This window comes from Lissotriton helveticus, chromosome 6 (genome assembly GCF_964261635.1).
Source record: "Lissotriton helveticus chromosome 6, aLisHel1.1, whole genome shotgun sequence".
NCBI lineage: Eukaryota > Metazoa > Chordata > Amphibia > Caudata > Salamandridae > Lissotriton > Lissotriton helveticus.
Genome location: NC_136067.1, coordinates 2,032,622,878 through 2,032,648,926, shown reverse-complemented (window position 1 = coordinate 2,032,648,926; position 26,049 = coordinate 2,032,622,878). Strand labels below are relative to the sequence as shown.

The 26,049-nt window shown below is 47.3% G+C and overlaps 1 protein-coding gene across 1 annotated transcript in view; it reads left to right on the top strand.

The window, feature by feature from the left end:
• Window positions 1-26,049, top strand: part of RAB10 (RAB10, member RAS oncogene family) — a 274,897-nt gene that overhangs the window by 132,996 nt on the left and 115,852 nt on the right. The window contains exon 2 of the mRNA XM_078650018.1: window positions 12,180-12,240. Within this exon, the coding sequence (XP_078506144.1) occupies window positions 12,180-12,240 (61 nt within the window). The remainder of the gene's footprint in view (window positions 1-12,179; window positions 12,241-26,049) is intronic.

Here is a 26,049-nt window from a genome sequence, read left to right as displayed (position 1 = left end):
GTAAAAAATTGACCCCTGCCCTCGCGACCTCTTTCAGCTTCTGGCTGGCTATTGAAAGAACCTTACTAATAATAAGTTCGAGGCATGTGGGCTGCTAAATTCATATCTTTTGCATTAGATCGCCGCCTAGTGTTTGGTCCGGATGATCACACATTGTTGTCCTGGAAGAGTCTTCGAAGTATCCTGAGATAGGTGGCTCCTCCCCTGGACTACAGTGCGCATGGGCATTGGCTCCATCCCCAGATTGTTTTTTTTCCGCCATTGGGTTCGGATGCGGTCTCGACGTCTCTCTGTCGGAACCGAGAAAACGAGCTTTTTTACGGCCAAAAGGCCTTTCATTCATTACGTCGGTATTGTTTGCGTACGGTCTCGAGTTCTTCCGTCTCTTTGAGTCGGAATCTACAGAGTCGTATCACTCTTCGGACATCGAGGCCTTCTCATCGCAACACGACCGCAACTTTTCAGCATGGAGCGGAGCCAGTTTAAATACTGTCCCGTCTGTAACAAGTGCCTCTCGCCGGACCACAACGAGGACAACTGCATGGCCTGCTCCAGATTCAGGTCAAAGAAGACGCTCAAGCTTCGGCGCGCGGTGCCCCTTGAGGCCAGACAAGCGGCCCCGGATCCAGAGAACATCTTCGGCGACCAAGAAGAAGAGGGCCTGAGCCATCATCTTCAAATCTCACCGCCCGCGACGGAGATCGAGGCGGATCCGGAAGACGACGACGGAGTCGTGGGTCAAGGCCTTGAATACGTCGACGAGGTAGGGGACGTCGAAGAAGTTTATGGGGCCGCGGAAGATAGCTCAGGGGATGAGCTATGCCCCGAAGGTTACGCGGATCAGGCTCGGGTCACGGGATCGCCACTCGGCCTTACCCAAGACCCCGTACCGCAAGCCACGGCCCGCCTTCAGGCCCGGCCACGGACATACTTGCTGCGCAGCCCGTATCGAAACCGAAACTGAAACCAACGGTATCGACTACACCTAAAATGGCCGACCCGAAAACGAAACCGAAACTAACGGATTCGAGCGTACCTAAGATGGCGGCCGTTCCACCAAAAACACCAAAACCGGCTGCCTCATCGACTCCGTCGGCCTCCGGTCCACAGAAGTCGAAGAAAACTGTCGATTCGACAGTGTCGAAGTCGTCGGCAGAGGAGGTATCCTCTAAGAAGGGCGTCCGGCACGGGTCGACCGCAGCGACGCCGTCAAAGTCCGCCAAAGCCAGCGACAAGACTCCGGTACCGACTGGGACGTCCTTAGTCGGACGCGTGGTGGAGACGGAGTCTGCAAAATCACACGGATCGAAGGCTGGAAGCTCAACACATCGGTCCAAGGACTCTGTGTCTACGGCTGCAGCATCAACGTCTAAGACTCAGAAGGGCCCACAAGACGTCGGATCCGAAGGCAAGGTGAAGGCCTCCTCGTCGGCGCCAAGTGCCGCTGTGGGTGACGCGTCCCTCATCGTCTCTTCACTACAGAGAATTCGGGAGAAGGCCTCTGCGACGTCGGCTCAGACGCCGTTGCACCAGAAGCCGATGGACATGCCGGCGAAGCCTGCTGGTAAACTTCTCTTCCTTCTGCCGCCAAAGGAGGCACCAAAGGCCTTTACGCCAAAAACGGCGCCAAAGACATCGGAATCGTCAACGTCTGCAGCGGTTTCAGGTCGACTACTCGACTCAGGAGAAGATTCTGAGCGTTTTATCGACGCAGACACGGGCAAATTGACCCTTTACAAGAGAAAGATCACTTCACAACCAGTGGACTCCTATGTTATCCCACTGAAGAAGAAAAGGCTTGCACAGGACGCTTCAGCCCTGATGGAACCTATCCAGCCTCCTCCTAGAAGGAGCCCCACACCTTCCCCAGAACACTCTGAGGGAGAGGAATATGGAGAAGATGACCAATACACTTTCCCCATCAATGAACCCGATGCACAGCAGGATTCCTTTGACGACATAGGTGACCAAGGCACCCAGAATGTGGGGCAGGACCCACAGCCTTTCAGTGCACGTGCATCCCCAACAGAAGACTCTGCAGGTTTTCATGCACTCATTGAACGGGCAGCTGCTAATCATGATGTGGACATGCATGCTGACCCAGTGGAAGAAGACTTTCTATTTGACACTTTTTCAGTCTCTGAAAGGACAGTAAAGACACTGCCTATGCTCAAAGGTGTCCTTAAGCATGCTGCGGACATCTTTAAAGAGCCTACCAGGGCGAGGGTGGTCAATCCACGCATCGAGAAGAAATACAGACCAGCACCTGCAGACCCTGCATACATTCGGGGACAGCTGCCACTTGACTCCCTTGTGGTCGCAAATGCCCGCAAAAGGGCAAACTCCCAAACGACGGGTGAAGCTCCTCCCCCAGACAAGGAGTCAAAAGTGCTGGAGGCAGGGGGCAAAAGAGTAGCTGCGCAGGCTGCCAATTTCTGGCGTATTGCGAATACACAGGCACTATTGGCACGTTATGATAGGGCGCATTACGACACCCTAGAGCAAGTTTTACAACACCTGCCTCCGCAGTTTCAAGAGGGTACCAAACTGCTTATAGAGGAGGGCAAACTAATCTCCAACGCAGCCATAAAGTGTGCACTTGATGCCGCAGACACAGCAGCTAGGGCTATTAACACTAGCGTCATGCTGAGACGACAAGCGTGGCTCCGCATATCGGGGTTTAAACCAGACATTCAAACAACCATACTCAATCAGCCCGTCAATCCTGATAGACTGTTTGGTCCTGATGTTGACACCACCCTCGAAAAGATTAAGAAAGACAACGAAACAGCTAAGTCTATGGGGGCCCTACAATCACAACAGTTCCGGGGCAACACTTTTCGTCGCTCAGGTGCACGTGGAGTCACCAGAGGACAGATGGGTCAACAGTCACAGTTCTCTAGAGGTGGAGCACAGTCCTCGTACCCCAAGCAGAACAAAGGGGGTTATCGAGGAAACAGCACCAGAGGACGTGGCAGAGGAAACAACAATTCCCGTTCCTCTGCCCCAAACAAACAGTGACTCTCTGTCACTGCCCCCCGACCATTTAACACCTGTCGGGGGGAGACTCCAGCAGTTCCTGCCAGTCTGGACAAACATCACAGACAGGTGGGTACGACAACTTGTCCAGTACGGTTATTGTCTAGAGTTAAAGTCCACTCCACCCAACATTCCACCAAGGCAACGGCCTATGTCCGCAGAGCACTTGCACTTATTGCAGCAAGAAGTAGTGGTGATGCTGCAAAAAGGCGCAATCGAGCTCGTGCCAGTGGAGGAGGAGGGCACAGGGGTATATTCCCTGTACTTCCTTATTCCAAAGAAGGACGGATCTCTCAGACCCATTCTGGATCTGCGTCCCCTCAACCTGTATATACTGTCAGAACATTTCCATATGCTTACACTGCAACAGATTCTTCCCTTGTTAAACCAAGGAGACTTCTTAGCAACCTTAGACCTCAAGGATGCTTATTTCCACATACCACTACACCCGTCCCTCAGAAAATACCTCAGGTTCACTATCCAAGGCAAGCATTATCAGTTCAAGGTCCTGCCCTTCGGAGTGACCACAGCCCCAAGAGTGTTTACCAAGTGTCTGGCGACAGTAGCGGCGCACCTCAGGAGGCAGAACATCCATGTCTACCCCTACCTAGACAACTGGCTCGTTCAAGCCAAGTCGGAACAACAGTGCGCCGCGGACATGTCGACTACCATTCACCTCCTTCACGATCTGGGCTTTTCACTGAACTACCCAAAGTCGCATCTTCAGCCGGCACATGTCCGGCAGTTTCTAGGTGCGACGATCAATACCCTGACAGCCATGGCTCAGCCAAACCAAGTCAGGATAGACAGCATGCAGTCTCTAATCCAAAAGTTCAGACCACAACACTCGCTTCCAGCGAGAGTGTTCATGCAGTTCATTGGCTTGATGGCCTCCTGCATCTTCATAGTCCCTCACGCACGTTTACATATGCGTCCGCTCCAGGAGTGCTTAGCAAATCAGTGGACACAGGCTCAGGGACAATTGACAGACCTAGTGTTGGTTACCAGTCGGGCGTACGACTCTCTGCATTGGTGGAATCCACACAACCTTTGCAAGGGCCGACTGTTCCAGGAGCCAGTGCCACAGATTATCCTGACAACGGACGCATCTCTCCAGGGATGGGGAGCTCATCTGCTCACTTACACAGTGCAGGGACTATGGACGACGCAGCAACAGAAGATGCACATCAACTATCTGGAACTGATGGCAATTTTCATGGCGCTCAAGTCCTTCAATGTACATCTGTGCAACAAGGTAGTGTTAGTCCGGACGGACAACATGACCGCGATGTACTACATTCAAAAGCAGGGGGGCACCCACTCGCCACAGCTGTCTCATCTGGCTCAGAGCATGTGGAAGTGGGCCATTCAGAGGAACATTTTCCTCATGGCAGAACACCTCCCGGGCAAGGACAATCAGATGGCGGATCTGCTCAGCAGATACAGCCATCAAATGCACGAGTGGGAGTTACACCCATCAGTACTCCACCCGTACTTCCAGCAGTGGGGTCATCCGGAGATAGACCTGTTTGCCACAAACGACAACGCAAAATGCCAACACTTTGCCGCCAGGTTCCCTCACCCACAGTCGCAGGGGAATGCGATATGGATGAACTGGTCAGGCAGATTTGCGTACGCTTTTCCACCAGCCCCTCTGATACCGCTGGTGGCAAGAAAACTAAGGCAGCACTCGATGACACTCATCCTAGTTGCTCCAACGTGGGCACGCCAAGCATGGTACACCACGTTTCTGGAACTCTCGGTGGTGTCGCATCAAAGGCTGCGCCTCACGCCCAGGCTTTTGACGCAGAACCATGGAGACATTCAGCATCCAGATCCGCAACAGCTCAACCTGGCGATCTGGCTCCTGAAGTCCTAGAGTTTGGCTACCTTCACCTACCTCCAGAATGCATGGACATCATCAAGGAGGCAAGAAGGCCGACTACCAGAGCATGCTATGCTGCAAAATGGAAGCGTTTTGCCATTTACTGTACGGCCAATAACATCAACCCGCTAGATGCATCTATCCCTAACATCATTTGCTATCTGCTACATCTTTACAAGTGCAATCTAGCGTACACTTCCATTCGGATACATCTATCCGCCATAGCAGCTTATCTTCAGAACAGGCAGCATCTCTCTGTCTTCAGAGTGCCTGCCATTAAGGCCTTCCTTGAAGGTCTGAAACGAGTCATTCCCCCAAGAACACCGCCAGCTCCGGTGTGGAACCTCAATGTGGTCCTCACCAGGCTGATGAGACCACCTTTTGAGCCACTACATTCGTGTGAACTCCAGTTCCTAACGTGGAAAGTAGCTTTCCTAATAGCTATTACGTCACTGCGACGTGTCAGTGAGCTGCAAGCGCTCACAATCCAAGAGCCATTCATTCAGATTCATCCAAATAGGGTGGTACTACGTACTAACCCCAAATTCCTTCCGAAGGTGGTGTCACAGTTTCATCTCAACCAAACTATTGACTTGCCTGCATTCTTCCAAAACCCACAAACGGTGGCGGAAAGAATGCTTCATACTTTGGATGTTAGGAGGGCGTTGATGTACTATATTGACAGGACACAACACTTTAGGAAAACAAAACAACTTTTTGTTGCCTTCTCGCCACAGCACAAGGGCAACCCTATTTCCAAAGCAGGAATAGCCAGATGGATTGTTAAGTGCATCCAGATCTGCTATCAAAAGGCTAAACGCACCTTAACAATACCCCCAAGGGCGCACTCCACACGCAAGCTGGGGGCATCCATGGCTTTCCTGGGGAACATTCCTTTAGAGGATATTTGTAGAGCAGCCACGTGGGTTACACCACATACCTTTACAAAACACTACTGTGTTGATGTGCATTCAAAACAGCAGGCAGCTGTTGGGCAGGCTGTTCTAAAAACACTTTTTCAGGTTTCTGCAGCTGGCACGGGCAACCGCCGCTAATGGAGGGACTGCTATATATTCTATGCAAAAGATATGAATTTAGCAGCCCACATGCCTCGAACTGAATATGCTACTTACCAGTATGCATCTGTTCTTGGCATGTAGGGCTGCTAAAATTCATATCGCCCACCCTCCTCCCCGGTGCCTGTCGCAGCTGCAGACATACTCTAGCATTCAATCATTAGCATGGACATCCTTTACACTTTACACTCCATCTCTGCCACAATGGCTAAAAACAATCTGGGGATGGAGCCGATGCCCATGCGCACTGTAGTCCAGGGGAGGAGCCACCTATCTCAGGATACTTCGAAGACTCTTCCAGGACAACAATGTGCGATCATCCGGACCCAACACTAGGCGGCGATCTAATGCAAAAGATATGAATGTTAGCAGCCCTACATGCCAAGAACAGATGCATACTGGTAAGTAGCATATTCATAACTGTAAATCAGGTAAAACTTATTAAAATAAATTATTTGTACATAAATGTCACCCTTTTACAGTCTGATCTGTAGCGCAAGGGTGTTGGTAATGCATGTCAGGAAGGGGGGAGGAGGGTGGGTGGTTAGGGAGTGAGGTTGAGATTGTGGGCTCCATTTCCTCTTCACACTTGTGAGGCGCTCACTTCCGCTGCATCCTAATTACGGACAATAAATCAGGCGCTGAGCTGGCCTCTTTTACACATTTTTCTGCATATCAAATGTTGACCGGATAATAAAGAGGGACAAATATGACCAGCAGCTGAGCATAATTTCCATCTAGCTGTTTTAAAAATGTAAATACCTTTTTTAGGCAAGAATTCACTCGAGTGCCACCAAGATTAGCAGATGGGTGCAATACACCTTTGCGGGGTAGCGCCATGTGCAAGGTGCGGCGTGTGAGCTACATTCTCACTATTTCCACAGGTTGCAGGAGATTCTTTCTTTGCGCCAAACTTTATGCACAAAGATTCACATCAGGTTACAGGGAAGTCAGCAAATAGCTGCCCTGGCATAGTGTGTTTACATACATCTATGTTCTCTGGCAGCCGGAAAGCAGCCTGGTGTGCGCTGGGCCGCTCAAATAGAAACTCACTGACCAGCTGGTAACATTTATGTTTTAATCAGCATGCAATGGCAGCCGGCCTCCCACCTGTGCCAGCTCTTCACTTACCCCCTCACCCGCCCAACCCTTTGCGGCACGGAACAGCAAAAACCTATCCGAGGCTATTCCCAAACAAGAGCTGCAGCTAGGCCACGAAAGTGAAAGCATTTGTAACCTGACCCAAAGAGATGACAGGCTGCGCGCGCTGCTGAAGCTGAGGACGTTGGAGCTGGAGAACAGGGTACGATCCTCGGGGTGGACTGCATTATTTAATTATTAAAAAATAAACAGCTATCTCAGAGGAGGGGTGGGGAGAGACTAATTAAACAAGTAAGGAAACATCTTCTGTGTGTAGTTACCCGAGGAAAACAAAGTATAGAAGAACTAGCAGTGAGGGAAGTCGCTGGAGACGCCTGTACGAGCCGGACGAGCCAGTTCCTTTGGGCGGGACTTCCGTTTTCGGAAGTCCTGCGCACGCGCCCACGGAGTGCCTGAAGGCGGGGCTCCCATGCCCGAGGGAGAGCCCCGGCTACAGAAGTCCCGAATGGCGGTAAGTGGGGCTTAGTTCTAGGGGGAGGGAGGTGCGCTTGTGTGTGTGTGTGTGTGTGTGTGTATGTGTGTGTGTGTCGGCGGGGGGAGGGGGGTCTCTGTATGTGTGCGTGTGTGTAGGTGCGCTGGTGTGTGTGTGGGGGGGTCTCTGTGTGCGTGTAGGTGCGCTAGTGTGTGTAGGTGCGGCGGCGGTCTGTGTGTGGCTGTGTATGCGTGTGGCTGTGTATGCGTGTGTATGTGCGCATGCGTGAGTGTTGGGAATATGAGGCACGGCGTCGTGCGCGCCCACGAGAAGGTATCTGAGACAGCGAGGCGCGTGGGCGATCGCTGTCTCACATTCCCCCAGACACGCCAACAAAAGGTCCATCGCTACGCTCGACCTAAAAATAGCACAAAAAATTACATTGGTGCTTTATTTTTCACATAAAACACAAATTTAGGATAGATTAGTAAAAACGCTTTCAAAACACATGTGAGGTGTGTGCCTGTTTTTTTCCACAGAGATAGTCAATGTGTGGATGGACTCTTGCTTCTGCCATCCTTAGGTTGTGCTCCAGTCTTGAGCAGTACCTGGAAACGGGAGTGCTCACAAAATTTTGTAATATATTTTTACAGTTTTATATAGCGCGAACATGACCCAAAGGTATTTAAGCGCTTTACAGGAGCATCTTTTGCATTACACAAGCACATGTTAATTTTTTGTAAGCACAGGGAGATTAAGTGATTTGCCCCGAACCACATGATGTTGGGCAGACATTGAACCTGGTTCCCCAGCTCCACAGTCATCAGCTCTGGTTGCTGTGCCACATCCTTGCCCCTAGCCCAGATATCAGAAAAAGTGTTTCCACAAAAAATGTTTTTTGACGGTTAAAAAAATCTGTGATTATGTAGAGTATGGCCTGGTGTTGCCATGCCAGTAGGCCAGCCACAGTTTTCCAATAAGGCCTAGGGCACATTTACATCATACACGTGATATAAGTGATTCAAGAGGATATATACATCTTTATTCTCCAGCAGCATCAAGAGTCAATTTTTTAGCATAGTTGGCTTATAAAGAAGTTCGCCTTCCAAAGCTTCGGAAATAGCTGCACAAGCAAGCATTTATATTTGGTCTATGAAAGAAGTTTGGACAGATGGTAGGCATACTTCACAATATTTGGTATATTAGGCTTGTGGACTCCGCTCTGGGGATTGGAACATTTTAAACAAGCATCAGCGACTTTCATGAAGGTCACATTCATTTTTCGGAAGTCACTAGTAAATTAAGTGATTTTGCCCTGGATCACATGATGTTGAGCCGATGCCAGGACTTGAACCCGGGTTCCCAGAACCAAAGTCGGCACCTATGGCATTAATGCTAAATCCGCTCCTCCTTGAAACATCCAACGTAGGACGAAGGGAAAAGGAGCAAGGCTTTAAAAAAATAAAACAAAAAGCTCTTTACTCTTACCTGCCAGAGAATGGAATCTTTAGGAAGGATACAACCGTTGTAAATTCCTTGCAGTGAAATGCAGTATCTGCGAGGGTTCAAACCAGGATAGGGGGAAGGGTTCAAGAGCGAGGTCAACTGCAGCAACCGGATGTTAAATTCAGCAACCACTAGGTGAAAGGCAACCGTGAAGAAGTGCCGTTTCATCTGGAAAGTTGAAGTATTTTGCAGCTTTGTGTATACAAAATTTGCGGTACTCCCTGGCATCTCTCCTGCTGTCCCGTTCATTGGAGGAACGTCAGTGCTGACATCAAATCAGTGCTCCACTTCAGGAACTACATGCTGATTGGCGGTTCTGAATGACTACTCCAATCAGAGAGCCCTAATTCGAGATGGGGGTATTAAAAACGGGCAGCAAACGTACTTCCGACATGGGAAGCAACCAGGGGCGCAACTAGACCCAAACTTCTGGGGTGCTAAGACTCCCAGAAACTCTAAAACGAACGTCTTTTAGGAGTAAATGAACTCTTACTTTGCAATATCCCACCACACATACAATTCTCTTATAGCTCAACAATTAAAAAGGCATACAACCTGAAAGATCACTGTTGAAACCAACAAACCATGTATTGGTGCAAGTCTACAACTTATACATTGAGATAGTAAATTTATTAAAAATATGATGCAAGATTTAAAAAAAGTCATACACAATATAAACAGTAATCTGTTATTCACAAAAGACAGCAATATAAATAAGTCACACAAAAATAGGTTAAAATCACATGAGTTAAAAAAGACATTACATTATTTGATTAGATACCATGACTCATATAAAAAAACTTCTACAGAATCACCGGACTGTATCGAAATTCATTAACATATTTAGGGTAGATCAAGAATGTTGAGTTAATGGCAGTCCTTTGGGTTCCAAAGGGTCCCTCTCTTTTTAAGAAGTGCTAAGACTCCCAGCCAGGACTGGCCCTAACACTGGTGGGGCACGGTGCAACAGTCTTTTTGTGTGCCCCCTCTCCCTTTCCTCCTCCTCCATGAATTCCCTCACTACCACTCGCCATAGCCCTTTCTGACCAACATTTCACTTTTTTATAGGGCTACCCGTAGTTTACTAACATTCTGTGATCTGCATGTTACATGTTCTTTGTAGCAGACACATTAGCCCTCTGCGCTTGCTTTGTGGGTGACTGGAGTGCACTGTGAGCATGCAACAGTGAAGAGAGTAGGGTGAGAGGAGTGACTGCAGGGCAAGTGAGGTGACCATATGAATTTTGGGTGCGGATGTAAGTGCAGAGTGGGACAAATTAATGTATGGTAAGTGATAGGCTTGTTTGAATGAGAATGCAGAGGCTTAAGACCTTAAAGAACGCTGCAGTCACTCATCCTCTGCCTTTCCAGACGAACCCACATCACACCCCATCTCAGCAAACTTCATGGGCTCCCTTTACAGAAGAGATGCCAATATAAGCTGCTGACCCACCACACAAGGCTCTATGCAACAAAAGACCAGCCTACATTAACCACCGACTGAACTTCCACCAACCATCGAAGACTACACTCAGTCTCCCTTTCCGATAATCCTTGCATCTGTTGAAGCAGAAGTGGAGCACTCTTCTCCCACATCGCAGCAAAAACCTAGAACTGCCTCCCCACGCACCTCTGGACCATCACCTCCCTTCTGGAATTCCGATTGGACCTCAATACCTGGTTGTTCCAATGAGCCTCCGGGATCTGCACGCTCCTTGATACTCTTTTGGGTGATTAGCCGCTGTATAAATCCTGATTGACGTTTCTGTGACTTTGGCACAGACCCTTACACTTCCTTCCGGTCTTTGTTGTCTTCTTTCGCTTGGGTAATCCGCTTTCTTCTTCACAAGGTCATACTGAGTCGTGTACAGCGCTACTGCTTCACCACCCTAAAACTAGCCGTGTTACTCTGTTTTCTATCGTTTTAGCTCTTGCCAGCTTTCCAGAGTCTGTGTAGGTGATGCAGCAGCGGTGGTTGCTTTGAGCATTGATCCAGTGTTGCACTGCACTGAGGCAACGTGGATTGACCGCGTCTGCTTGGCATCGGGCACCAACCAAAGTTACTGAGCCGCTTTCCAGTGCGTGTGTCTGCGATGTCAGCTTGGTGAAACGCCAAATTTATCGCAGGAACTTTCTCCCTGGCAGCGTGCAACAGAATCTGAAGTGCAGTGCAAGATGGCGCTTTTAAAAGAAAGCTGCTCCTTTAACCTATTTTAATTGTCGAAATCCTAGTGAATGGTTCACTGGTTCCTATGCACTTTCCACAGCTCGGTGGTTTCCTAGACGAAAGTTCTGATGTGATATTTGAATTGTATTGGTGGTGTGCAGTGTTTTTCTTATTCAGAGAAATGGGTTTTGCTATACAGCTCCGCAGTGAAGTTTTGAGAACGTACGCTTCCCTGTGATTCTGTTAACAACCAATGTTTAGCAAAGTGTTCTAAATGTACCCGGTTGGGCGTCATGATATGAAGGCAGTACCACATGACTGCACAGGCGTGGGCATATAGTGTTTTCACTTATCCAGTTTCTTCTCAATACAGTCTCTGTATTTTCTCAATCGAAAGATCTCTCCTACAGTATCTAGGTAAAGTAATTCACTGCCACAATTCTAGGCCAAACCATATCGCCTTATTTAATTCTGGAAATGACCACATAGATCGCAGAAGAGACTACGCGCTTTGAGTATGTCCGCATTTGATGACTTTTCCTAGCCGTGCATCACGTGTAGGATTACCGCCTTGATGGTTACGAGTCACAATAGGTGAAAATCGACACAAGTCAACAAAGTATAACGTTGCTTATTGCTGTTTATAAAAGTAGATTTAACCTAATATCAACACTTTCAAGCCTCAAACGATTTACATGTTCATTTCATAAACATTCTCGCACAGAAAGAATGTCAACGATGATAAAATGATTTGTCAAGTGATAAAGTTGTGGAATATATGCTGTTCTTGCGGAAATTCTAATCTTGGTGTACAGCTGCAGTTTTTTTTAAAAAATAAAAACTATATTTCTGTGAATACTTTAAAGCCCATTGAATGCTGTAATACCGAATGGTTGTTGTTCAGTAAATGAAAAATTACATTTTCTCTTGTAGGAATTGACTTCAAGATCAAAACGGTTGAGCTACAAGGAAAGAAGATCAAGCTACAGATATGGCAAGTGAAATAATAATTTTATTTTGGTGTGGTTTGGTTTCGTCAGGGCAGATAGCAGAACAGTTTGCTCTGTGTAGACAATCTCCTTTGGTCGAATGAAATTTCCTTAGTAAAAAAGAACAAGCATTTGCAATGCAATAGGTCTCGCTTTTGCAAGAGTTTGAGCTATTCACATTGTAAATGACAATCCCTTTTATTTATGTTTTGAAAACCTGCAAGAGGAGTGTAAACATGCACTCTGTACTTATAGCCTTTGCTTACGAGAAGCAAGGCTGGCAATAACTGCGCCAATTTTACTGCCAGCCTTGCTTATCGTAAGCAAGGACTATCTGTACAAAGTGTGTGTTTGTGCACTTCTTGCATGTTTTCAAAACACATAAATAAAAGGCGTAGTCATTTACAATGCCAATAGCTCAAACTCTTGCGAATGCGAGACCTATTGCATTGCAAATGCTTGTTTGGTATACTTCAGTGCGCCGCCCTTGGTGTGGCGGACACGTCCAGGCGTAGGTTTCATGCTGGCTGTGCCACAGGAACCAAGATATACCTGACTGAAGACCCCAATTACGATAAACCAGTCCTGGGTCGCTTGTGCTCTGGTTCAGACAGGACCAGTCCTGGCAGTTCGGGCTGGACGGTTCTGACTGGAGCAGGGTGAAGACTGATTTGCATATAGCTGGGTCCAAACTGAGGAGGCATGCTGTGCAAAATACTGATGGATCAGGATGGGACCCTGAGTAATTACCAGTGGCTGGGATTAATTCTAATATTTGTTCCATTACTTTTTGTACACTGCAGTTACAAAGTGGCACACATCTGTATAGGACTGAGATCCCTTACACTGGAGGTGAAGAAGGGGCCTTTGATCTAATAAGTATGTATGTGGGGATGTACCCCGGTAGTATTGATGTGGGAATACATTTAGTGCTGTTTCTGACTTTGCCTTTACGCCGGGACTGTGCGACTGTGGTGTTTAGTCGCACTGTGCCTCCACAGTGTGAATTGTGGGGCCTTGCAACTGCTGTATTCAAGGCTGTTAACAACAATAGAATCGCTTAGTGACCCCATGGTATTCACTGCCTTCGTGGAAGGGGAAGTGTTCCGGTCAAGCAACTAGACAGGGCAGAGGGGCGTGTGAGCGAGGCTGGCCTCAGAGGCTGCTTAATGACCCGCATTCACCGCAAAAGGGACAGATGTGTCAGCATGAGGGAGATTGTGTGTGTGGAAGTGGAAGAGAGGGACTGTCTGCAGGTGAGAAGTAATCTAGAGAAGATACTATAATAGTGTTTTAGAGCAGCTGGGATAGAGAAGGCAGGAAGTGAAATCACTATTCAATCACGCGCTATCTCACGGACAATCAGAGAGCACACGGTCGCCCTCACAAAGTCCAATCACTCGGTGTCCATCTCACTACAGACGCATATGCAGTGTACTCTGTCTCGCAGCATGGGCAGGGATGCACACCTCGCTGTCTTCTAGGTGCGCAAGTACTCAATGCCTTGTAGCGCTGCAAAAACTTTTCATGTTACCAGACTCAGTCGCCGCCTCACAGTCCCACAGGTAAGTGAAGATGGCGAGAGTTTCACGGTACTCACGCGACTTGCAGGTTCCCTCAACGCTCTGAAGACATGCACTGTCCCACAGTATTACAGATAAGAGCAGGTTTTCAAAACACACACACACACACACACACACACACACTCTCTCTCTCTCCATGCGCGCGTTCAGGGAGCCGAGCAGTATGCGCGCACGTCACCTCTTCTGCGCGCGTTCAGGGAGCCGAGCCCGCGCACATCTGCTGTCCCTTGTGCTAACCCTGCCAGCCGTGCGCGTGTCATGTCCCCTTTCGCCCACCAAACAGAAAACAATAGGTCTCGCTAAGGCGAGCAGCCCACGCGCTGCATCACTAGGCGAGACCTAAAAACAAGTTAGTGTTTCAGCTTTTATTTTTTTTGTATTTATATTATAATCATACTTTGCTAATCTATACAAAATTCATAAATCTCATTTTGAAATGTTTGTATATTTTCCGTGCAATACCTTTGGCGCATTGAGACATTTGCATAGAGATTTCCCATGTCTAGTGCCTAAAAGGGTAGATTTTGGGGCACTTGAGTCGTGGACTTTAAGCACAGACAGAACACCGGCCCAAAGAATTGTTTTATTATACAGAAGTTGAAATAGATTGGGCCGAAACCTGACCACATCACTTTTCAGGGTTAATTAAAAAAAAAAACATTGGTTAAACGAACTTGATAGTGATTTGATACAAAGGTCCTATCCAAGGCCCTACCACTTACTGCCAAAACAGGTTTAATTCTGGTGAGGAGAAGCTCATTGAGCCCTTCATGCCCTGACTAGCAATCCGAGAACAGGGATTTCAATTCTACCCATTTCTGTGGATAAACTCTAACTACTAAATTAGTTAACTTCAAGACCAAAGTTGTTTGTAAAATCAGCCTATAATTATGTTCCTATTTCAAGCTCCTGAAACGCAAAATGCAGTTTATGAAAACCACTCTTGTAGTCATTAGAGGACCAGGCTCATTGCACTCCTCAGTGTCTGCACTTCTCCTAATTTACAGGTTCAACCCTCTTTGTACCTGGTGGGCTCAGTGGCATAAACTGGAACTTTATATTCTAAGAAATTTCATCTTTCTTTAATTTTTCTACCGCTCCTTGGACCATCGGTGGAACTCTCTCAAGCATCTTCTAATAAGGCCTCCAGAGAACTATTTAGCTTGAATGCAAGGGGAAACCACCCAAGAGTCTGATTCTTTTCCTTTGAGACCGTCCAGTGACACTGTAGCAAGTAGTGGGTAAACTTTGTGGCATGAATTTGATGGGTCTAATGCCTTAGTTGTTGCCAAGAGAGTGTCCATTAATGCTTAATCTAGGTAGGAGTCAGATGTGTGAACTAAATATGTCCCAGGACTTTGACTCTGCCACCAGAAAATGCGACCCCATTATGTCCCGGTAGGAATGGCTAAAGTCTTTGAACCTCAAGCTTGGCGAGACTGGAGAAATTTCTCACTTTCCTGTTGTCATGCTGTCATTGGCTGTAAATAGTTTGATTTCTTTCTTCAATTGCTTAATTTAGGAACCATAAGTGGACTTTCAATCCATAGTTGTGATAGTTTGTTTAGCTATAATGAACAGAAGATCCACAAATCTGGTCCCTGCCTTACCTCGTTTAGGGCCACAAGACGGGCTTCTGGAGTTGGGTGGCATTCTTTGCAGGTTACTTGTTTTAAGGATCTCTTGCCAGAATAGTGTTCCCACATCAGATGGAAAAAGTCTTACTTTGTGACCTGGCTGCGGGGACATTGCACTATCCCACTCGATTTTATCTTACAGATCACATAGGGGGATGTATAGGCCCTCTGCTCTTGATAGATTTGAATTTGCCGCAGCCTAGCATTGTAGGAGATTTTTTCAATGTTTTTCCCACACTTCATGTAGAGTGTCACCACATTAATAAAAGCAGAGGTATGACACGTAACTATGCAACAGAAATAAAATCCACATACATATACATACCATGCACAGAGAAAGGTGCATGTTGCTCTTGGTGGCTCGCTCCAGCCACCAGGAGTGGTTTCTCTAGGCCTCACCATCGCCTCTAAATGTTGCAATTCTTGTGGTGCCTGATGTTTGCTCTTCTCTCGTACAGAACCCGTCTGGGCACCTGACACTGCTCCTTGGCCCAAGGTCCTCCGACCCTGACTGCCACAGCTGCCTGCTCACTTGCCTCTAAGACTTCAAAGAGCAGCCTCTCCCAAGGCTGGCTATCCTCCTTTCTTTCTGTGGGATTGAGATTGCCCAGACATGGTGCAGTGTGAAACATAAATAACACCTGGAGAGTCCGTCTCCACCCTCTCCTCTCTGATCATCCAGCTGTCAGGCAGGGTAATCCACTTGTACCAGCAGGTTGTCTCAAGGGCCTCATTGTGGAGACCTAGGTGCATCCGTGTTAGCTGGAGATTAAAATACATCAGTCTCCTTGCAGTTCTTATTCAGGAACCCACTCAGCATAAAATAAACCTGGAACGTCTTTGGCCTGTTACATTCTAATCTAATTAAGAGCCGAGTCAGAAAAAAACAAATATTGACGTGCCAAAAGGAGTTAATTATATGTAGAAATTAATGTTGATCTACATTCCGTATCTCGATTTATCATAATATTGGTACATAGGCCTAACTATAATGAAACTTTAGTTTTGTTCAGTTTTCACCCATAGTGTATAATACCGTAAAGCACTCTATATGTACATACTCACACTAATAGTGCCACTTGTAAAGTCTGCACAGGTAAGTAGCAATCCATGAAGGGTCCTTTGTGCGACAGCCTAGCTGTGCCCAGAAACCCGGCTATGTTAGATAGTGGTTTCACACTGTCGACCCACACAGGAGTGCACACATGTTCATGTGCCACAAGCCTAGGGCCTCTCGCCCTAACTGTGCATCGCCCTACCTTATCTTTAAGGGCAGACTACCTGGTGGTTAGCACTCCCAATCCATGATACCAGCGGCAGGGCATACAGAAAGTGAGATCATTGTAGTGAAACTCATTCATGGCTGAAGAACATAAACCAGAGAGTCTTAACAGCGAAAAATCCAGGGATTAAAATGGGAGCAACACATTTCTCACGCTGCAAGTTTATTTTGGATTTATTTATTTTGCAACGCAGGCAGGTGTGGAAGCATCTTACATGGTGCTAGCAAAGGTGGAATGAGACTCAGAACTTTTTCAAGTGATCACTCTTTGGTCCTGTGGCATTTGTGATACTCCAGTTTTCATTTATTTGTCAGTTTTTCTTGAGTTCTATTGACCTTTTTAAAAAATAAAAAAAAAGTTTGGTCTGGCCCTAGTCGGGACCTTTTTAATCTGTTTTATACGTATAATACACTTCTACAGGCTTTCAACCACCTCTCTTCGTCCAGTGGTCTGTTCGGAGGGGGGAAATAAAACAAATAAAAATAAACTGATTTACCTGGGTGCTGCCTCCTCTGCTCTGTCTCCTCTGCGCGGCAACAGGAAGCTCTCAGCCTCCCAGAATCCCCTGTCCAATCACAACGCCGCCTTAAGCAGCGTTGTGATTGGGCTTAGCTCTGTGGATTGGTGCTCAGACAGGGTCTTGGAGGCTTTGAATGTTTGCAAAGAGCGCACAACTGTTTGACCTGCTCTCTTGGGCCAGTCAAACCACCATGCACATTTTATAGTGTGCTTTACACTCCTCCCTTGCCCCTGCACTGGCCAGCCTGGGCCACCCGCACCGCTCCGGAGTAGGAAGGAAAACTACAATGATGATAACGGTGGTTTTTATCGCTTTAGTTTTCTTTTTTACACTGCTCACAGAACAGTGGGGAGGGTTACTCCGCCTTAGTGGAGGAGCCACCCCTGCTGCTATTAAGTTGGTTCTGCATATGTATGACCGAATTTAGGTGTATGTACGATTATTGCCTGCTAACAAATGCATTTGTGCTTAAGTATTAGTAATTATTTGTGCATAACATTTAATCCTGCTCTTGTTTTATATATAATTGTACTGCAGTAGCATCGACTTAGGCTTCCTTTGCAAATTAACCCTGGAAGCTAAATGGCTTAACGATGTTCCTGCTTCTATTAAAGCTGGAGTTTGATTGTCCATTACTCTGCAGGCAGGTGTTGCTAAGGTACCGCGAGGTGGCACACTGTCTTGTAGCTTTATCGTGCGGTGCTCGGATACATCCTCCTCTCCCAATATGTAAACCAAGACTGCCACCACTCATTTTAATATCGTTGCTTTTCTGCATTTCTCAGCTGTCCCATGTCTTGATATGATTGGTGGACCCCAATGAGTGCAGCGAGACTGTCTCTGCTGCAAAGTTTCTCTTGCCATTCAAGCCATTTCTCAGCAGACTTTCGGATTGTGCTGCCTAATTGGCTGTCTCAGGATTTTGCACAGGATAAAACCTGTATTTAATCGGCACAATCGGTGTGCCTTAAAGACTGGTTAGCTGCACTTGACTACTCTACACACTACTAGGAGTGAAATGCAGATCTCCCCCATGCTCAGGACTAGGTACACCAACACAATGCTCCTTTCTCTACTCTGCCTCTTCACTTGATGCATTTTCTTCCCTCCTTTTGGCTCCCTCATCTGCTCCCTTTTACCATGTGTCTCTGTCAGCAACCTGTCACCTTCTCTTAGGAGGCCAGCCAGACCTTTACACTTGAGGGTGATGAAGAGGGGCTAAACTCTAGTGTGGGGATTCATGGCTACCCTGTCCTATTTTGTGCTTGGTCTTGCAGAGCCAAGCGACTCTTGCAGCCCCGCACCTATATCCTGGCACCAGCCCACATTATAAAATGATTTATAAAGTGTCAATCTATGCGACTCAATCGCAGACCACTTTGTCAACAAAGTGGAACAAATACATGCTTCATTTACAGTTGGGACAGATGGATCCCTGAACCAGAGTGATATGGGCAGGAGCCTGGCACTAACCTCACATTTAAAAAGTTTTAAAGTTCCAGATAGACAGGCAGTGCTAAGCATTGCAAAAAGTGTTCAGTCAGGCTCCCCGAATGATGCAGCTCCACCTAAATGCTTCAGTGGCATCCTTGACGAGGTGATTGATCACATCAGTCACTTGACTACCTTGTCTTTTCAGGAATGCCTTGTACCAGAGACATGGAAAAGAGCACAGGTAATTCCCCTGAAAAAGAAACCAAATTTACATGTGTCCCAACTTCAGAATCTACGTCCTATATCACTGCTGCCATTCTGTATGAAGGTAATAGAGAAAGTAGTTAATTTGCAGCTTATGGATCACCTAGAGAAAGGCCATCTCCTACACCTGACTCAATCTGGATTTAGAGCGAGATATGCGACAGAATCGGCCATCCTATACTCCACAGAACTATTGAGAAAGACAGCGGATGAGGGACAGACAGCAGTGTTGGTACTTTTAGATCTAAGTGCGGCATTTGACACCGTGTCGCACACCACGCTACTGACACGGCTGTCAGAGATAGGAGTGGTAGGATCAGCCTATGAATGGATGCAGTCCTTTCTGGAGAATAGAAGCTTTCAAGGCCACTGCCCCCCATTTAAATCTTCGTCTAGACAGCTGAAGCATGGGGTTCCACAGGGCTCTAGTTTGAGCCCAACATTATTCAACCTTTATATGGACCCCCTTGCCCGCATAGTGGAATCATTTGGTGTAGATATCATTACCTACGCCGATGATACACAACTAATGATCACCCTTACCCAGGGCCAGAGTGATGCAGCTGTAAACTTTTCCACCTGTCTGACAACTGTGGCAAGTTGGATGAACAATAACTGTCTACGTCTTAATGGTGATAAGACAGAGATGCTAATAATTGGGAGAACCCCTTCCATATGGTCATCAGCTTGGTGGCCGGCAGAATTAGGTCAGACCCCTGCCCCGACAGAAACAGCAAAGAACTTAGGAGTCCTGTTGGATTCAGAGCTTTCGTTTGGGAAGCATATCACAAAAGTGACAGGCAGGTGTTATGCAATTCTCAAAACCTTACGGAAGGTACTAGATCTCCTGCCCATCAGTACTAGGAAATCCTTGATTCACGCCCTAGTTACCCCACACTTAGACTATGGAAATGCTCTGTTTATTGGTCTTAGTCAGAAGGGGCTAAAGCAGATACAAAGAGTCCAAAATGCGGCTGCGCGTTTGGTGCTGAATCTGCCGAGAAAAGCATCAGGGAAGCAAGCTTTAGCGAAGTTACACTGGCTACCCATCAGAGAGCGTATTTTATTTAAAGCGTTATGCATCTCCCATCGCATAGCCCATGAGAAAGGACCGTCCTATTTGAAAAAGCTCCTAACCATTCACCGCCCTAAACGAAATCTCAGGTCGTTGGGGAGTATGTTGTTCACAGTGCCCCGCATCTTTAGGGCAAGAATGGGAGGCCGATCATTTCGTTATCTGGCGGCTAGTCACTGGAACAAACTCCCCATTGAACTACGAATGGAACCTTCTGAGATGAGGTTTCACCTAAAGTTAAAGACCCATCTCTTCCCTCGCATATGAGGGCATGTGCTTAGCCTGTCAGTCTTAATTGCTCTTTTCAGTGGTGGGCTCTCTGGGGCGGATTGTATCCACAGCGCGGGGACACACTGTTTTGAGTGTAACCAGGCGCTCTACAAATGGTTTTATTATTATTATTATGATTATTATTAATCAAGAGCTACACTGTGGGCCTTCGACCCTCCATGCTGCCCTCTCGTGTAGTATTTTTTGGTCAAGCCTAGCGGCAGCGCGCTTGCACTGCTCGCGCTGCGAGACTGCTGTAGTAGAGTATGAGAGAGAAGCCAGCGCCCACTCTCCCCACCTCCTCATATTTTTCATTGGCTTGTGTAATTGTCTTTCGTAAATGCTGCCTTCAGATTTGTTAATAGGCTTGTTAGTCCCTCCTTAGTACTGCCTTGTCTCCATTTGTAACCTTCCATGGCGACTGGCCTCTTTACTTTGGTTGTTACACGGGACCTGTTATTTAGTCTGTAAGCACTATTTACTTTATTGAGTTTCTCTTACTGCAGGCCGGACATGCACAGCTTCAGCTGAAACCACTGTGTATTTTTAAGCAGCACGACCGCCCCCGTAAAACTAGTGCCTGCTTTCAATCACTTTCACCCAGCATTCTTGTCTGTTTTAGCAATACCTCCACCAGCAATACCGCCACCAGCACCACCACCAATACCGCCACTACTACCGCCACCACCACCACCACCGCCACCACCACCGCCGCGGCGGCGGCGTCTGTTTTAAAACCAAAAACATGAAATATAAGACCTTGTCATTTACAATGCCAATAGCTCAAACTTGCGTGAATGCTGGACCTATTGCATTGCATATGCTTGTTTTGCTTGCCATAGAGGACTGGCTTCTAAGAAATGCAGATTGTGTTTCTCATATTCCCAAGGTGACCCACGTAGACAGCTGTTGTGTGGGCCTCCTTCTGTTACCCCCACTGCTGTGTTCATTAATTATGTCCTTACACCTGTGGCAAGGTAACTTCTACTTTTGTGCACCACAGAACAGCATGATTGGCACTCTAAGAAGAAAATACAGATAAAACCCAACCTTTATTTATGCCATTTTGAAAACTGCAGCTGGCCTGAGAATCTGAGCTTGACGAGCAAGCCGTTCTTTCTCTAACTGGAGAGAGCCATTCCAGCTTTCCAGTATACTGAAACAAAACTAGCCCACCAATGTCTAATCTCTGTGCAGACGTTAGACTAATTTTTGTGACTATTTTGCTGCGTCCCTTTACCGGTCTGAACTTAAAACAGTAGCCCCATTTTCCAAATCATAACCTACTTCATAAGCGTGACCATTCAAAGACCTCCTTGACTTGCTAGATCCATGTTGTAGGAAGGTAGATCCCTGACTATGGTTGCCCCCAACTTTATGCCCGGTGTTTTGCTGGTTTTCTGACTTAGTTGACCTGGGACCCTGCTATTCAGGGCCCCAGGCCTACTGCTCTCTCTGTAAAATGGATTCCATGTACCTTAGGTACATATCTAATTGGATACTGAGTCACCTTATCAGTCCCTGTACAGAGTACCTTAGGTGCCCAGGGCATAGGTGTACCCAGGGCCTACCAGGGGCTGCAGCATGTATTATGCCACCCCTGGCTGGCCATCCAAAACTGACACAACTGGCTGCTTGACAGCTGGGGCAAGGTGGTGTAATCACCCCTTGCTTTAGATATAGTATACCTATATCTAACCCTAAAATGGACACACAGATCTCCTATCAGTCACTCCTATGGCAGGCCTTGACAATCCTGAAGGCAGAGTGCTTGGAATCGTGTGAGATAGTGCTCTGGCATGAGCTGAGCCTGTCTGCGGCTTTCGGGATCCATCCCTTAGCCGTTTCCATGATATCGCATACCATATACTCTTAAGTGCATTATAATCCTCGCGGTTATGTGCCAACTCTGGTATCGCTTTATCAAAACATGTCGAGTAAGGTGTCATACGAATTGGAATACTAACCCCTCGCCAATTCTGGCGACGGGGTTAGCATTCCACCCTTCTAGAGGGACACGACATGGATGTAACCTGTAACCCCGGTTAAAGTCAAACAGAGCCTTAGCTCCACAAAATGGATGCTGCCACCGAGACACAAGTCTGCCCTCCTGCTGCTGGGAGTCCTCCCAGAGCAGGAGGCAAGGACAAAGGGTTTCCTGCCAGGGGCGGTGCCAGCACCGTCCCAGATAGGATTTTGTGTATCCTAGGTAGGCAGGGCTTTAGAGGAAGGTGACTGCAAGTGGCACCCCGGTGCTCACTGTGCATAGGCCGGCTGAAACCAGTTCCAGGGGCACTCCAGCCCCTGGCCTGGGGAAAGCCCGCCAAAGGAGAGGGGTGTAACCACCCCCCTCCTAGTCCCACCCATAGGGCAGGACTTAGTCGCGTGCCAGCCCCTTTTTGCAGGATAAAGGTAGGACCTGGCCCCCTTCCAAATCAGATCATCTTTGAATCCTGAAACTACTTTCTTCAAGAAGGAACTCAAGACTCTTCCTAAGATTTCTCCCTTGTGACTAAGGAGTAGTCACCCTGCAGCAGCAGGCACCATCCAAGCATCGCGGTTTGCTGTAAGTCTCTCCTCCGGATCAAGACTGCCCCAGCACGACGAGAACCGGCTTCCCTGGCACCTCTGACCTCAACCTACATCATCAGCCCAGCTGTGATCCGTGGGTGCGACGAGACCTCGAGGGACCGGCCATCTTCAAAACTGCACGACGCTTGCCCAGCACGACTTCTGAGGAATCCTCACGTGAGTGCTTTGGGGCCCGAGAAGCCCCGACCCTGAGCAGCTCCAGCACCGAAGTCCAGCCCCCTTGCATCCACGAGATCTGCGTGGGGCCCTTCTGCTCTTTGCTGCTCACCGCGTTGTCCAGGTCACTTGCCCGTTGGCTAGTGGCCCTCCTGACGACAAACTTCGACAACACTGCTGGTCTGGTTGCTCCAGACTGGCCCTTGCTCCCCTCCAACAGAGGAGCACCCCGGACCCTCCTGGTCCACTTCAGACGCCATTTTGAGTCCACCGCGTGGGCTTGAATTTGCCAAGACTTGTTGCCCCAATCCTGGGTCCAGCGACGTCGACAGCAAGAACCTTCGTGGGACAGCTCGCACCTCCATCCTGGTCGCCGACAACGCCTCCTGGTCCGAGAGACTGCAGAGCCCAGCAGCGCCCACTCACCTGACTGCGGTGACTTCGCCCGGTGCCATCCTGGTGCCCACTTAATCACTGGCTAGTGATTCAGAACTTGGTCCCCTCTGCTTTCAGGTTTTCTTCTTCCCTGATCCAGGCTTGGATCTCTTCGAACTTTTCTTCACTGGCCGCCTGCCAGCAACTTCTTCTTCAGGCTCCTGGTCCGTCAACGTGGGTTTCCGACGCAACTTGAACCCTATGCCGCCGCAGCCCCTGGGCTAGGTAAATCCAGCACTCCGGTGCCCCAGCATAGTCCAACACTCCAAGTGTTCGGATCCCCTCCCGTTTTCGTCCCAGCTAGTCGGGTTCGCCCGAGAACAGTAACTTTGTGAATTCTAGCTTCCATAGACTTTTTCCCGCCTTACGCGTGAGAGTTCCCACTCTGCACGTGGCGTCCCTAGGCCTCCTGCTCCTAACCTGAGTGTTCAGTATTGTAGGCCTAGCGTTTCTAAAGCCTCTGAGAATCGTTACTTACCTGCTAGTAATTCGCATTCCACTTTTGTAGTATATGGTTTTTCGTGCCCCTCGGGCATTTGTGTAAATTGTGCGACAAGTATTTTCGTAAGAGTTTTGTTGTGTGCTTAGCTCCCTGACTCATAAAGAGATCAGGGTAGTCTTGTTATAAATAAATACACTTTATTTTCATAACAACTTGTGTGGTGTCCTTTCACTGGGTGTTCAAGGGGTAATGTGATGGTAAAACAGCTGGCTTAACACGCCCTCTAGAGTCTTAGCCTTAGACTGCTCGTATCCATGCTACTAGGATAGCTGGTCTATAAGGTTGACTTACAACCAATCATCAATAAGGGTTGTTTGGACTGATACATAGTGATCACTAGAATAGTGAGCACTGCATATCAGGCCAACTTCTCACACATGTTTTTCCCCAGTGATCAAAAGATGGAGTTTTTGCTACTCTCATTTTTCTTTTCTTTATCAGAGAGCGCGACTATTCTGTAATGTTTCATTCAGCAGCAGTTGTTTATTACGATACATCTGGTCAGATCTTTTGGTATGTATTTTTGTATTTTATTGCTTGTTAAGCGCAGCTGTCACCCAAAGGGCATCCTGGCGCTGAGACCGATCCAGAACCATCTATTGCATAGCTACACTACCCTTGGAAACAAATGGGTCTTTAAGTCCCTTTTAAAAGTGAGTAGATCAAGGCTACTCCTCAATGTCAGAGGAAGAGTATTCCACAACTTGGCGGCCGTAAAACTAAAACTTGGTTCAGTATGCTGATGTCTAAATGTGTCAAAGCAGCAAATGGATATCTAATCATTTTCTTTTTTTAATGTTTTAATATTTTAATACTAGCTGACTTAGCGGTTTTCTTCTATAACTCTAGGAAGGACTTGAAAATGTCCCAGATTATTGCTACTGCAGTTCTCATTATTTGTGTGGAAGAATTCTGGACCGTTGGCTGATTTCTTCCTATAATCCACTTTTGTCCCCTTACTCCCAGCTCCTTATGCCTACTGTGTCCATGCCTGTACAGGGCACAAACAGCATTCAGAGTATTTTACTGTTGCATCTTCGTCAAAAATAATATAGGCTAGAACGATGCCTATATTTAGTTTCTGCTCACACTTCTTTCCCACGTCTACAAATATTGCACATAATAAAATAGTTTGGCAGTTTTACTGTCATTTGTGTTTTTCTTTGTTATACACAAATTTCAGACACTACCTAAACTTGTATAAAATAGTCTTGTATTTCCTCGCTGTACCTGAACCCTAGTTTAGGTACTAAATCCCATCCCAACAAAGTAAGAAACGGATACTGTGGAGATAAAGATTATTAGGAACGTTGTCATGGCATAATGATCGACAGCAGTGGGAGGTCATAGAGTTATAGCTACCCCAAGAAAGGATTTCTCTCATTGTTTATGAGAATGCTCTTCTCAAAGCCTGTTAAGATCTCGTTGGATGCTGCAGACACCAGTGAGCATTTAACTACTGATCTGATGCACAGATTCCTCCACTGGCTTCTACGATGTGAGTTCAGACCCTACCTTCAGGAAGAAGTACCAGAAAGCGGCAGAGCTTACTCCACGAGAGATGGAACCTCTGGTAAACAATAACTATTAAAGCGGCAGAACCTGGGGGAATGGGGAGGACCTAGTGCTTGTCAAAGACCACGTTCAGGGAAGTCTGCAGTTGTGGACGTTTATGAATTTACAAAACTGAATAGCTTTCTCAGACCCCATCTATCATGAGACACCTCTTAGGTTTCTTCCATTCTCCCCACCCCTTTCCTCTCCTCCTATGAGCTGTTTAATTATTATGCTTCCTCGTTCCTTCCTCTTTTCCTTCTTTCTTCCCATGCACCTATGCCCCTCTTCTCCATGCATAATACAATCATAGAAGTGTCTGATACCCACCTAGTGATTGCAGACCGTATTTGGCACCAGGAATCTCATAGGCCAGTTTGGTTTTTTTGAGACTCCAATGTGCCCAAGTTCTTTTGTGTTTTCCACCCCTAGGTAAGGCAGCACACAGCTGTGAAATGTTTGTCTGTGGCAGCCAGTCATCAACTTAAAACTAAAGAGTGGTGATGGTC